Below are 13,078 nucleotides of genomic sequence, written 5' to 3'. Positions count from 1 at the left end.
GAAGACCTAAGGGCTCAAGGATTCGAAATTGATCTCGATGATTTCTTCAGCAGACTGCCGCCAGCTCCAGAGTTTCCTTCTCCTCCCAAAAGAAAGTTCAGAGGAAGATGGTCCTAGAAGAATCCTCTGAGGAATCAGATGTCCCTCTGGTCAAAAAGAAGAAGAGAAGCCTGATGATGGTGATGATAGTGATAATGAGGATGGTCCTCCTAAGAAGAAGAAGAAGCAAGTCAGAATCGTGGTGAAGCCTACTCGGGTGGAACCAGCTGCTGAAGTGGTTAGAAGGACTGAACCTCCTGCCAGAAGTGACAAGATCATCAGCACTTTCAAGTAAGTCTGCAATTGCTTCTGATGATGATTTGAATTTATTTGATGCACCTCCCCATTTCTGCCATGCTCAAACACTCTTCAAATCCCCTCACTCCTATTCCTGAATCCCAACCAGCTGCACCAAACCACCTCTCCACCACATTCCCCAAGGTCTTCGTTCTTTCAACCTTCCCCTACTGAAGCACCTCTCTGGAATTTGCTTCAGAACCAACCCTCTAGGTCAGAAGAACCAACCTCTTCCCATTACATTCCATACAACCCATTAGCTTCTGAACCCATCATTCATGAACATCCAGAGCCTACCCACACAGAACCTGGACCCAGAACCTCTGATCACTCTGTCCCAAGAGCATCAGAAGTCTGGCTCCCAGAACTACTGATACAGACCTCTTCCACAGCCTATACACCTGTATCCTTCCCACCAATGTTGCTGATTTCTTCTCCCTCCAATAACTCTGAATTCCATTAGAAAATTCATGGAGGTCAGAAAAGAAAAGGTGTCTACCTTAGAAGAGTATTACCTTCACTTGTCCAAGCCCTAGGAGATATCCTGGCCCTAGACCTGAACGTCTAGTTACCCAGATGAACCTATCTTGGCCAATCCTTTACATGAGGCAGACCCTTTGGCTCAACAAGCTCACCCTGCCCCTGACCAACAAGAGCCTATTCAACCAGAACCTGAACCCGAACAATCTGTGTCTAACCAATCCTCGGTTAGATCACCTTCATCCTCTGGTTGAAACTTCAGAACCTCACCTTGGAAACCTTCTGAACCCAATGCTCAAATGTTTTAACATTGGTTCTCCACAAGGTGCCTCTGAAGCCCACAGCAGCAATCACCCAGCCTCTCCTGAACCCAACCTCTCCATCATTCCTTATACTCCCCTCCAACCCACATCTCTCTCTGAGTGCATCAATATTTTCTATCATGAAGCCTCCTTGAGGCTACGCAATGTGCACCGGTCAGACTGACCTCAGTGAGAATGCTGAACGTGTGGCTGATGAGTGGAACACTCTGGGCACTTGCTAGTGGCTCAAGTTCCAATTATGATGCAGCTCCTGCATGCAGAGGGAAGTCAGAGGATTGAGGCTGCAAAGCAAAGGTTTTGCTAGAAGGGTGGCTCTTCATGAACAAGAACAGAGAAATAAGCTTCTTGAAGCTATTGAAGAAGCCAAGAGAAAGAAAGCTCAAGCAGAAGAAGCTGCACGTCAAGCAGCAGCTCAAGCTGAACAAGCCAGACTAGAGGCAGAACGACTTGAAGATGAGGCTGAAGCTCTTAGATGCCAAGCACTTGCACCAGTTGTGTTTACTCCTGCTGCTTCTGCTTCCATTCCAGATCCTCAAGCTGCTCAGAATGTTCCTTCCAGTTCTACTCAGTCAAGCTCATCCAGACTCAACATCATGGAACAGCGTCTTGACATTCATGAATCCATGCTAATTGAGATGAAGCACATGATGATGGAACTTCTGCGTCGAACTGATAAACCTTAGTTTTTAGGATCTCTTCGTTTTTCTTTTTCTTTAACGTTGTTTTATTTTTGTTAAACTCTGTTTCTTTTTATTTATTTATTCTACTTTGTTCGTTTGTGATTATCTATGCATATCTATATATATATTTGTGTCACATATGTTTGCAAAAATCTTTTTTATTCATAATATCTTTATGTTTACATCATACATTCTTTCCCTAAAGTCTAGAATGGAGGATCTCTCCTCATTCTTCTGCATTCCTGGCGCTGCTCTGACCTATCCTTCTCCAGACGCTCCAGTACATGCTGGATGTTGCTGAGCCTGTTCTTTAGCTCATCCCTCTCCAGAATCTCTTCTGAAGTCTTGAGCTTCTCTTCCAAACTCCTTTTTTCTTCCAGCAGCTTGAGTTCAAGCCGGCTGAGTTCTTGCACCTCCTCAACGAAGGCAAGAAATTCCCTCAGGTCTCTCTCCAACTCTAGACGCAGTCCTCCTCCAGCAGTGTCCGTGTTAGCTCCGAGATGGTCGCTGTACCTCTGGATGCCTGATGTTAAGGAACAAGTCCTCCTCGAAGGCCTTCTTCCTCAGCTCTTCTAGTGCTACGATGTATGATGCCATTTTTTTTTTCTTACTGAAAATTGTTCGAGGTGTGAAGCTTACCTTTCTCTCCAACGCTTTATATAGGCTTCACTTTCTCTCTGAAAGTTAATGCTCCTACAGTTTCTCGAGGTTAAGTTCTTGGTAACTGACCCTTCTCTTTACTCCCTTGACCGGTAGTAAACGTTCTTCTCTTGCATTAACTCTTCTATTTATTTCGCCTAACTCTGATTCTTGCATCGTTTTCATTTCCTTTAAACTTAGACCTTCTCTAAGGGGGAGTACCTTGTACTTCAAGCTAAGTTTTTCACACCCCAAGCTTTTTGCTTATGACAAAAAGGGGGAGTAAACCCAGTTTTTGATGTGTAAGATGTGTTAGTGTGAGTTATTTTTCTTTTGGAGAATTTAAGAGTTCCACCTTCATGACCATAGATGTGTCACTGGGCAAATACAAGGAATACATTTCACTTCTTCTGAAGTGATTCTAGTTGACTCTGATACCCAAGACTCTGACACCTTGTCCATGACTCTGATTACTTATGCGCTCTGATTACTCGATTTTCATCTATGTCATAAGTTTTTCACTCTGAACTCTTATATCATTTAGCTCAGAATCTAGACTTTACTAACGTTTTCATCAAGTATTAGATTCAGGGGGAGCTAAGCTCAGAATCAAGCAGTGACTGGAATTCAGAATGAGCAAGATAAACTATTCACATCAGGATAAGTATTATTCTATATCTCTAAACTCTGAGTGAATTCAGTTTAATGTTTAAGAATTGTTCATCAAAAATCTTAGTTTTGTCATCATCAAAAAGGGGGAGATTGTAAGATCAAAGTTTTGATCTAGTAGTACAACTCTATGTTTTGATGATTACAAGTTAACCTTTTGATATGAACAATTGTGGTACTCTAACGTGTTTTTCTGAGTGTGCTATCTACAGGCTCTGACCTCAACTCAATCTCACACAAATCAGAAGCACTGTGTATAAAGAGTGACCCAAGCAACGCTTTCGCATTCACCATGTTCAGTATGAACAGTGGAAAAGCTTCAGAAGTTCTGAAGTTATACAAACTCTGATGTGGACTCAGTCACTAGAAGCTCTGAAGATCCAGAAAGTCTGATAACCAAGAAACACTGAAGGCTCAGATATTCTGATGGTGTAGAAGACTCTGAAGATCCAGAAGCTGAATAGTGGAAACTCTGATGTCCAGAAGCAAGATACTCTGAAGACCATGTTCTTCCCTCTGAGTTCAGAATCAGAAGAAACAATGGTCAGAGGATCTGGGCTTTCCCTCTGACTCTGATCAACCGGCTTCACAAGTTCCAATATGAAGCATTCCCCTGATCAGAAGTCTCCTAGGTTTAAAGGTCAAGTCGCTATCCAAGTACAAAAGCAACTGTACCTTCCTGACGACCTACCTAACGTTCTCAGCCACAGCAGAAGCTGGATTTTCCAGAACTGCCCTCCAACGGTAGCATTTCCCATGCATCGCTCAACCCTAATCCTTGGAGTATATAAAGAGGCTGAAGACTGAAAGAAACGGCAAGAAGCATTCACATACGCAAGACATATTCAAAATCTTCTAAGTTTTCTTTCATCTGAAATTCATTGAGTTTACTATTAGCTTTTTAGAAGCAAATCTCTTGTAAACAATTCTTTGATAAACAGTTTGTTTAGTTCCTTTAGGAGATCAAGGTTGATCGGATCCTAGAGAAGACTAAGAGAGTGAATCTTAGTGTGAGCTAAGTCAGTGTAATTGTTAGTCACTTGTAGGTTTCAAGTGCAGTTGTAACTCTTACCTGATTAGTGGATTGCCTTCATTCTAAGAAGGAAGAAATCACCTTAACGGGTGGACTGGAGTAGCTTGAGTGATTTATCAAGTGAACCAGGATAAAATCCTTGTGTGCTTTTCTATCTCTTATCTTTAGCACTTAAGTTCTCGAAAGATTTGTCAAAATCTTTAAGGTGGAAGTTTTATACTGAAAACGTTATTCAAACCCCCCCCCTTTCTACCGTTTTTCATACCTTCATTGTTGGCTTCAGCATTCCCAGTTGCGCCTGCATCAAGTGAGCCTTCAATCAGTTACATGCAAAGTCTGTTTCTTTTAGCTTGAAAGTGAATAATTTTGTTATTGATTTTCATTAGTCCTCATTACTATTTTCAAATGAATATAATGAAATTAAAATAAGGAGACACTACATCCTATGGGACGGACGTAGGTTGAAGGACAGTGGGGCAAATGCCCCCATGAAATTTGTGAGCAATACATTAACATATACTCTGGTATTATAAGTTGCCCCCACCAAAATTGCTAATGCCCCCGTACTTCTAGAGATACTATAAGAGCAACTCCAATGCCTTGGGCTTTTATACACTATTCAGCACTATTCTGCACTATTTATGTGCCACGTTCAGATTTAAGAGCCTGCTAAGAGCCTGAAGCAGATTTTGCTCTAATGCATGGGCTCTTAAATTACTATTACAAGGGTCCCACTGTGTCCCACCATACAACATTAAATAATGATATTTATTTTCACCCAATTTAAATTTAAAATTTAATAGTATATCAATACTTCAACTAGAAATTAATTTAATTATTACTTATACTAATTTAATTTAAAATTAATTTTACTAAAAATTTTAAAAAATAAATTTTAAATTTGAACATGTTAACTTAAAAATTTTAAAAAAAAGTACATTGTATTGAATTATAGAAATAAAAGAGAGCCAAACTTGAGAGAGAGAGAGCCTCATTAAAACCTTACTAGGAAAAGCCCAATTGGGATACAAGCCTAGTGAAGGAAAAAGAGTACAACAATCCCTAAGAGAGACCTTAATACATTACATTAACAAAATAAAGACGAAAGGAAATACATGACAATGAAAAATAAACAACAATACATTTGAAACGAAATACACATTAAGGCGTGAAGATTAAGTTTCATTATTATCGATTTCAGGAAGCTCCCAGATATGCTCCACCAAGTCTGCTTGAAGTTGGCGATGGATTGACTTTTCAATTTGATGTTCTCTCCTTTCCAACATATTTCTAAAAGCGGGAATAGGACCGCTTAATACTTCAACATCCGATATGTCATTATTGACCTGCTCATAAACAAAATTACCTTTGTACGTGTTGCGCTCATCTTCAACAATAATGTTATGCAATATGATGCAAGCATAGATTATTGACTTCATATCATTCGGATGCCACCAGCGTGATGGACCACGGACAATCGCAAACCGAGATTGGAGCACTCCGAATGCACGTTCCACGTCCTTTCTTGCTGCTTCTTGTCTTTTGGCAAACTTTTGCTTTTTTTCTCCTTGTGGCATTGGGATGGTCTTCACAAATGTACCCCACTCGGGATAGATACCGTCTGCTAGATAGTATCCCATGTGATACATTGTTTCATTCACTCTAAATTTCACCATGGGAGCAGCTCCACGCAAAACCTCATTAAACACGGGAGATTGGTTTAGCACAGTAATGTCATTATTTGAGCCTGCAATGCCAAAAAATGCATGCCAAATCCACAAGTCTTGTGATGCCACTGCTTCAAGCATGATTGTGGGTCTTCCATGATCACCTCGGGTGTATTGACTTTCCACGCAACTGGACAATTCTTCCATTCCCAATGCATACAATCAATGGAACCTAACATACCTGGAAATCCACGAGACTCCCCCATTGAAGTAGGCGTGTCATATCTTCCTCGTTCGGACGCCTCAAGTATTACCCACCAAATACTTCACACACACCTTCTACAAAATTCTTTAAGCACTCAATTGCAGTACTTTCACCAATTCGAACGTACTCGTCAACACTATCAGCAGGTGATCCATACGCCAACATACGAATAGCGGCGGTGCACTTTTGTAATGGTGATAGACCTTGTCTTCCAACTGCATCAACAGACATTAAAAAGTACGGGTTATAAGACCCAAGGGCCTCTACAATTCTGAGGAACACATGCTTTCGCATTCGAAACCTTCATCAGAAAAGCTCTTCCGTGTATACAGGATTTTCAGAGAAGTAGTCCTTCATCAACCGCTCGTTCCCAGCTTCACGATCTCTCTTTATCACTCTTCTTGTTTTCTTGGGCCTAACGGTGTTGGCATGTTGTTGTTGTTGATAGAACTCCATTTCCTGCTGCACCATATCTTCAACGAACGTGTCATTCATAAAATCCTCCACACATTCGTTGTAAAATATGTTCCAGTCGGGTAAATTGTTTGGGTCCATTATATGGCACAATGAGAAAATATTGGTGTAATTTGATAGTAGGAATACAAGATGAGAGAACGAAAGAACTCTTGAATGTTGAAATGAATGAAATATTACATGAATAAATAAGAGAAACAACGGCTATATTCCCAACGACTATATTCCCCAACGGCTATATTCCCAACGGCTATATTCCCCAACGACTATATTCCCAACGGCTATATTTCCAACGACTATATTTCCCAACGGCTATATTTCCCAACGTCTATATTCCCAACGGCTACATTCCCCAACCGCTATATTCCTCAACGGCTATATTCCCAACATTGACGTAGTACTTATTACGAAATTTGAATGATAAAATTACGACTTTGACAATATACTAATTAAGAAATTAGAATAACGAAATTACAACATTGATGCAGTACACATGAAGAAACTAGAATAATAAAATTACAACATTGATGCAATACACATTAAGAAATTGGAAGAATAAAATTACATCATTGATACACATTAAGAAACACAAGAAGATTTAAGACATTCCTAGTTCACTTAAGGCGAAAGCACGTAGTGAGTTATGCATACGCAACTCCTCATCGTTCATTCCAGATGTGTTCTTGTTAAGGATATCAATATATGCCCTAAAGTTCTCCGCCTTCTTAAATTTGAGTTCTTCCTATCTCAATTGCAGTTCACTTTGTTTCAGTTGTTGGTCAGCTTGTTGCAAATCTAGTTCTCTGTTCCTTATCTCCCTAAAATTTGCCATCATTTCCATTTTAGCCTTCCCCATGGCTAACACATCAGGGTGAGGAGCAAAAGATAGAGTACTTGACGCAGTATCTGTTGTTTTGGCCTTTCTCTTCTCTGCCTTTTTGCCCTTCGGGCGGGTTGTTGGTGGTGTTGCCTCATATTCGTCGCAATCAATTGATGCACTTGTGTCAGTCGATGTTCCGTCGGCGCCAGCTGCTGACTTCTTTTGTCCCCTTGAATTGGTTTTCATTGATTGTCCCTTCCACTTTGGTTCATCTTTCACCATCCGCCATACATTCTCATGTGTGAAATCTTTTTTATGGTCTACCTGAAATAGGGCATGCGCCTCAGCCATGATCTCCTTCTCTGAGTGTCCACTTTTCCAAGGATTGGTAACTTTGTTGTAGCAACCGGTAGAGAATTGAATATCTTTACTCAACTTTCCAAAACGACATTTTAGCATCTTCACTGTCCTCGGAGGAGTGTCAAAGTCACGGTACTCTTCAAATTGGTCGCGGATCCTATCCTAAAACTTTAATGCTGTTTGATCAGTTCCCACCGTCGGATCCTTAGAAATGTTGAGCCATGATTGAACAAGAAGTAAATCGTCTTTAACCCTCCATCTGGTGCGTTTCTTTCCAGAAGATTGATCTTCATCTTCAAGATCAATATCATCTAGACCCTCGTGTTGTGTATCATCAGGCGTAGCCTCACATTGTGTATCAGAGACTTTTGAACCAGTACTACCAGTAGGAGGGGCTTGGCTTTGAAATTGGTATTGTGGTGGATGCATGGGGTATTGTGGATTTGTGAAATTTTCATCAAGGTGAAGTGGTTGGTTTTGAGATGTATATGAAAACATTTGGTACTGAGAATTATGAACATTGCCACCGGTGTGAGGCGGTTGGTTTTGAGGTGGATATGAAGACATTTGGTATTGAGAATTTTGAAAATTGCCACCGGGGTGATGCGGTTGGTTTTGAGGTGGATATGGAGACATTTGGTGTTGAGAAATTTGAAAATTGCCACCGGGGTTATGCGATTGGTTTTGAGGTGGATATGGAGACATTTGGTGTTGAGAATTTTGAAAATTGCCTCGGGTGTGACGCGCTTGGTTGTGAGGAGGAAATGACGGCGTAGGTCGAAACACCTGTGAAGGTTGGTTTCCTTGTTGTAACACCGGCAGAGGTTGAGAACTTTCATTGGTGGGAAGTGTTTGATCGTCCAACAATTCGTAGTATTGTTGATAATGATGGTGATCCATTTTGAATTTTGTTTGAATCTTTGGACAAGAGAGAACTTGTGGGAGTAAAAATTGATGTGTAAAATGATGAAGTGCACACTATATATAATGTATAAAAGCTGAAAATGGGAGAGAAACGGTAAAACTGGTATGATAACCGGCCAAACTGGTCAGACAACCTAAAACGGTAAAAAAACCGGCTCTAGCTGGTCAAAACCGGTTTGAAACCGGTCCACAACGGGAGGGTGACCTGCCCAACCGGTCACCCTATATTTAAGCCCATTTCAGCCCCAAACCCGTACTAACCCTAGCCGTTTCTCCCCCTTCTCCTCGAAACCCTCTTCTCTCCTTCTCTTCTCTTCTTCTCCCCTCTTCTCTTCTTCTCTTCTTCTCCCCTCTTCTCTTCTTCTCTTCTACCTGCAACCTCACTGCAACCCCACCAAAACCCACCTCACTGCAACCTCACCACCACCGAAACCCAACCCACCTCACCGCCTCGAAACACCCAACACCACAGCCAAAATCCACCTCACCGCCTCCAAACACCCACCACCGCAACCAAAATCCACCTCACCGCCACTGACCCGCAACAAAACAACCCTCCCCGCCACCAAAAGCCCCCAAAACGACTGACCACCACCCAAATCGGAGCCACCAGATCAGATCAGGGGAAAGGAAGCCCCTTTTCGCACATGCAAAGCCCCTTATTCTCCAGATCATCTCCCTTTCAAGCAGATCGAACATGCAAGGCTCTGAGATTTTTTTTTTCCTATGTAAATATCAGTTGCAGTGTAAAAGTTTGATTTTTTATCATTCAGTTTGATTTTGGTTGTAAAGTTTGGATTTTTTCCAAAAAAAATTGATTTTGGTTATGTTCTTGTGTTAGTTTATTTCAAATCTGTTGTTCTTCCTTCTTCTCTTCTACCGTTTCTTCCCTTTGAAAGTAGTTGATGAGGAGCATGTGAGAGAAAATAATAGTTTTTTAATATAAGAGCTCATTAAGCAGGAGCTCTTGCAGAAGAGCCCCTGCACTGTAGCTAAGAGCTTGAAGGCTCTCTCCAACGTACAGAAAAAATAAGAGCCGGCTCTTAAGCCCTCCAGCTGGGCTAAGTGTTGGAGATGCTCTAACTACTTGTTATATACATTGGATAATTCTTTTCTTTTCTTAATTTGTAACATGCGAACGGCTAAATAAAATAGCTTCTATAAATCACTTGGTTTCCATTTTTCAATACTCTTTTATTTAGCTACAAATAAATTAATCATATTATCAGATTTTTTGTCACTTTGCTTTTCATTTTTGTGCACATTCAAAATAAAAAGATATACATGACATAAATATGTAATTTTACTTGATTCATATAAAAAAAAAAGGCAGTTGATGCACAAAACTTCTGCATGCGTACGTGGGTGCACTAAGGGTTTGATCACCTGAAGTTTTTACACAAGATGGTGTTTTTAGGACTTGGACCTATGACAATCACGTGTTCTAGTCTAAATAACCTCTTGTGTGATAAAATAAAAATTGGTTTTCAAAAAGGAATTTGCTTGCAAAAATCTTACTTGGTAAAAAAATAAATGAAGCCTCAAATATTTGACTGTACGTGTAGAGAATAAAAAAAATGTTTGTAAAGTTTTTATGTAATATTGCCCCCACAACCAAACATTCCTGAATCCGTGACTGATGGTGATGATGGTAATCTAGACAAATATGGGGGAGAGACACATTTTGCAATCAAAACATTCAAACAACTCCCAGTGAAATACAAAGAGAAATGATTATGCTACCTCTAACAGCTCATACTGATAGTACTGGCAAATTAAAGCCTCAATAATTCTAAAACAGGACAAAATTCAAAACGTGATTGGAAATACCTAAATAGACAATTTTTGAGATGGCCATCATAGAAGTTGATGGTCTACCAGGGGTAGAATTTATAGCCAGGGGCATGAGTCACTAAAGATATTATTGATTTAACATAGTACTAGACTACTAGTTATCGAGAATCCATTGAACATAACGAAAATCAAATTTCCAATATTGTTGATTTAACTTATACTAATTTTCCAAAATATATTGGAATTAATTAGTTTAATTTTTTTATTGTTTTTTCAAATATACTTTTTAATTTGCGTATTGATATAATATTTTAGCATTGAGCTTGAGCAACATGGTTTCGATCAAGAGAGAGGTCTAACACCGATCGAATCGACGTCATTTATCTTAAGGTACATTACCGGAAAAATACAATTAATAATTCATGTATACATGGGTCTTTATTATGTCAACTCATTTTAGGTACCATACATTTATCTCACTTAAGGTACCAAAGTAAACACCACTTTTAAATAGGTAGCAGAAATGTAATTTTTAAATTTTTCTTCCCACTTATGCCAATGCCAAGTAGGTATTTATTAGTCAATCTCCAACAAATGTGAGTCTAATTCTTAAAAATAAGAATTATTTCTTAATTATAGTTAGGGGGAGCCAAAAAATCTAAGAGAGGGGCGCGAAGATTTAACACATTACCTATAAAAAAGCTTAATTTTTTTAGGAAAATTCTTCCTTTACATTTTGTCTCCACTTAGTTTTTTTAAACAGTCTTCACTTAGTGAGAGTAGGACAAAAAGAGATAAACGAGAGATATTATATTTTTTTGTTAAAAGAAGAAAGCATGAGAGGTATAATATATGACGTAATAGAAAAATATGAGAGATAGGAAAAAAATGAGGAAAATGAAATGAGAGTCAAACCTCTTTTTCTTATATACATGATATGTGCAATAAAATTGATAAATAAATAATTTAAGTCACACTACTTCAACAAACAATTTCACTGTAAAGTTAAACACAAATGTTTTAAAAAAAGGGTTAGTGTTAAGTTTATATTACTAAAATTATATGATTGGACTGGGCGAGACCCTAGGGTCCCTCGCCCAGGCGTTCCAGCCCGGGGCGACGCGCCAGCCAGGGCGTTGGGCCTTTCCCTAGAAGGCCCAACTGGCCCTTTAGGAGAAGTTAAGGGTGCCAAGCCCAAACCCCGAATGTATAAGTAGGGAGCGGTAACCAATTGTAAGGGACTCTTAGCTCATTTGAGAAATAACAACTTGAAATTCAGTTACTTTCTCTCTCTAAGCGGTTACGCTCTCACTCTCTCTAGATTCTTACATCACGATCCTCTCACTATGGGTACCGTACCTCATCTCTATGTTCTTGGATAGAACATTTGGCGTCGTCTGTGGGGAACGGTAGACTTCGATTCCCGGACTACGTGGATTGTGATTTGGTTGAGAGAAGTTCGATTTTCCGTGCAATTCTCTTCGGTTTTCTGGAATTTTGGTGTAATTCTTAGTTCGTTTGTGAAGTCTGATGGAGACACGTCGTTGGAGACGCGACAGAGAGCAGGAGCAGCGGCGCGGTTCTCCACCGCGTCGCGTAAGAGGCAGGCCACGGCGGGAACAAGTCCGCCGCAACGAGTCCGAGCAATTGACTCCTCCTCCACCTCCACCGCCTCCACCTCCTCCTTCTCCAACACCTCCTTTGCCTTCTCCTTCGTCCTCACCGGAGCAACAGAGCTAACCAACACACTCGCCGGCAGCCTCACGCGGAGAAACACCGCCGCTACAAGCTCCGATCACCGGTCGCGATTGGCAACGTCTGATCCGAAGTGTCGATGACATTCGGCAGCGGAACGATTACTTAAAGGGAGCAGATAGAGTATTATCATGTCGAGCTGCAAGACGAAGGAGAGCGAGAGACCGAGGTCGTGGCGGAGTTTGAGCCGTTCTCAGCCGCGGTGAGGGAGGTGGCTATTCCGGATAACATGAAGAACCTCGTTTTAGAAGCATATAGTGGCAAGGCCGATCCCAAGGAACACCTGCTGTATTTCAACACGAAGATGGTGATAAGTTCAGCTTCTGACGCGGTGAAATGTAGAATGTTCCCGTCAAATTTTAAAGGCACAGCGATGGCGTGGTTTACGACCTTGCCTCACAGATCTATCACGAACTTTCCCGATTTCTCGTCAAAGTTCCTTGTTCAGTTTTCCGCGAGCAAGAGCAAGCAAGTTACGATAGAGGACATATAAAACGTGCGCCAGTCGGACGGGGAAACTCTGAAGTAATACGTGAAATGATTCAGCGAGGCGTCTGTTAAAATTGAGGAGTCAGAACCGCACGCTTGTGCGCGTGCTTTCAAGAACGGGTTACAACCAAGAAAGCTGAACAGTAAGTTGAGCCGAAAGCCAGCTCGGTCGATGGCAGCGATCCGCGCTTGGGCAAACACTTACATTCTGGATGAAGAGGATGATGCTTTCAAACGAAAACGTGCAAAAACGAAAAAAGAGGGCGATCAGAGAGATGCATCGTCGGAAGGAAAACCAAGTAAAGAGAAGGGAGAAGGTGGTAGACGGCGAGATAAGAAGATAAAGTCAGGGGGAAAGGACTGCGAGGGA

The 13,078-nt window shown here is 40.8% G+C and overlaps 2 protein-coding genes across 2 annotated transcripts in view; both read right to left on the bottom strand.

Annotated features, from left to right (window-relative positions):
- Nucleotides 1-6,323, bottom strand: part of LOC130744479 (uncharacterized) — a 19,756-nt gene extending 13,433 nt beyond the window's left edge. Inside the window, exons 1-3 of the mRNA XM_057596660.1 lie at nt 6,164-6,323; nt 5,779-5,907; nt 4,426-4,458 (exon numbers count right to left, since the gene is read on the bottom strand). Coding sequence (XP_057452643.1) covers nt 4,426-4,458; nt 5,779-5,907; nt 6,164-6,323 — 322 coding nt within the window. The remainder of the gene's footprint in view (nt 1-4,425; nt 4,459-5,778; nt 5,908-6,163) is intronic.
- Nucleotides 6,324-7,308: 985 nt separating this feature from the next.
- LOC130744478 (uncharacterized) lies at nt 7,309-7,737 on the bottom strand. Its single transcript, XM_057596659.1, has one exon. It carries the CDS (start codon nt 7,735-7,737, stop codon nt 7,309-7,311), a length of 429 nt encoding a protein of 142 aa, XP_057452642.1.
- Between the last annotated feature and the right edge of the window lie 5,341 nt (nt 7,738-13,078).

Source organism: Lotus japonicus, chromosome 3 (assembly GCF_012489685.1).
Source record: "Lotus japonicus ecotype B-129 chromosome 3, LjGifu_v1.2".
Taxonomy (NCBI): Eukaryota; Viridiplantae; Streptophyta; class Magnoliopsida; order Fabales; family Fabaceae; genus Lotus; species Lotus japonicus.
This window is presented reverse-complemented; position numbering and strand designations above follow the sequence as displayed.

What these genes read in the sequence shown, in the direction of transcription:
- LOC130744478 (XM_057596659.1), bottom strand. Translation starts at nt 7,737, where the DNA reads ATGGCTGAGGCGCATGCCCTATTTCAGGTAGACCATAAAAAAGATTTC.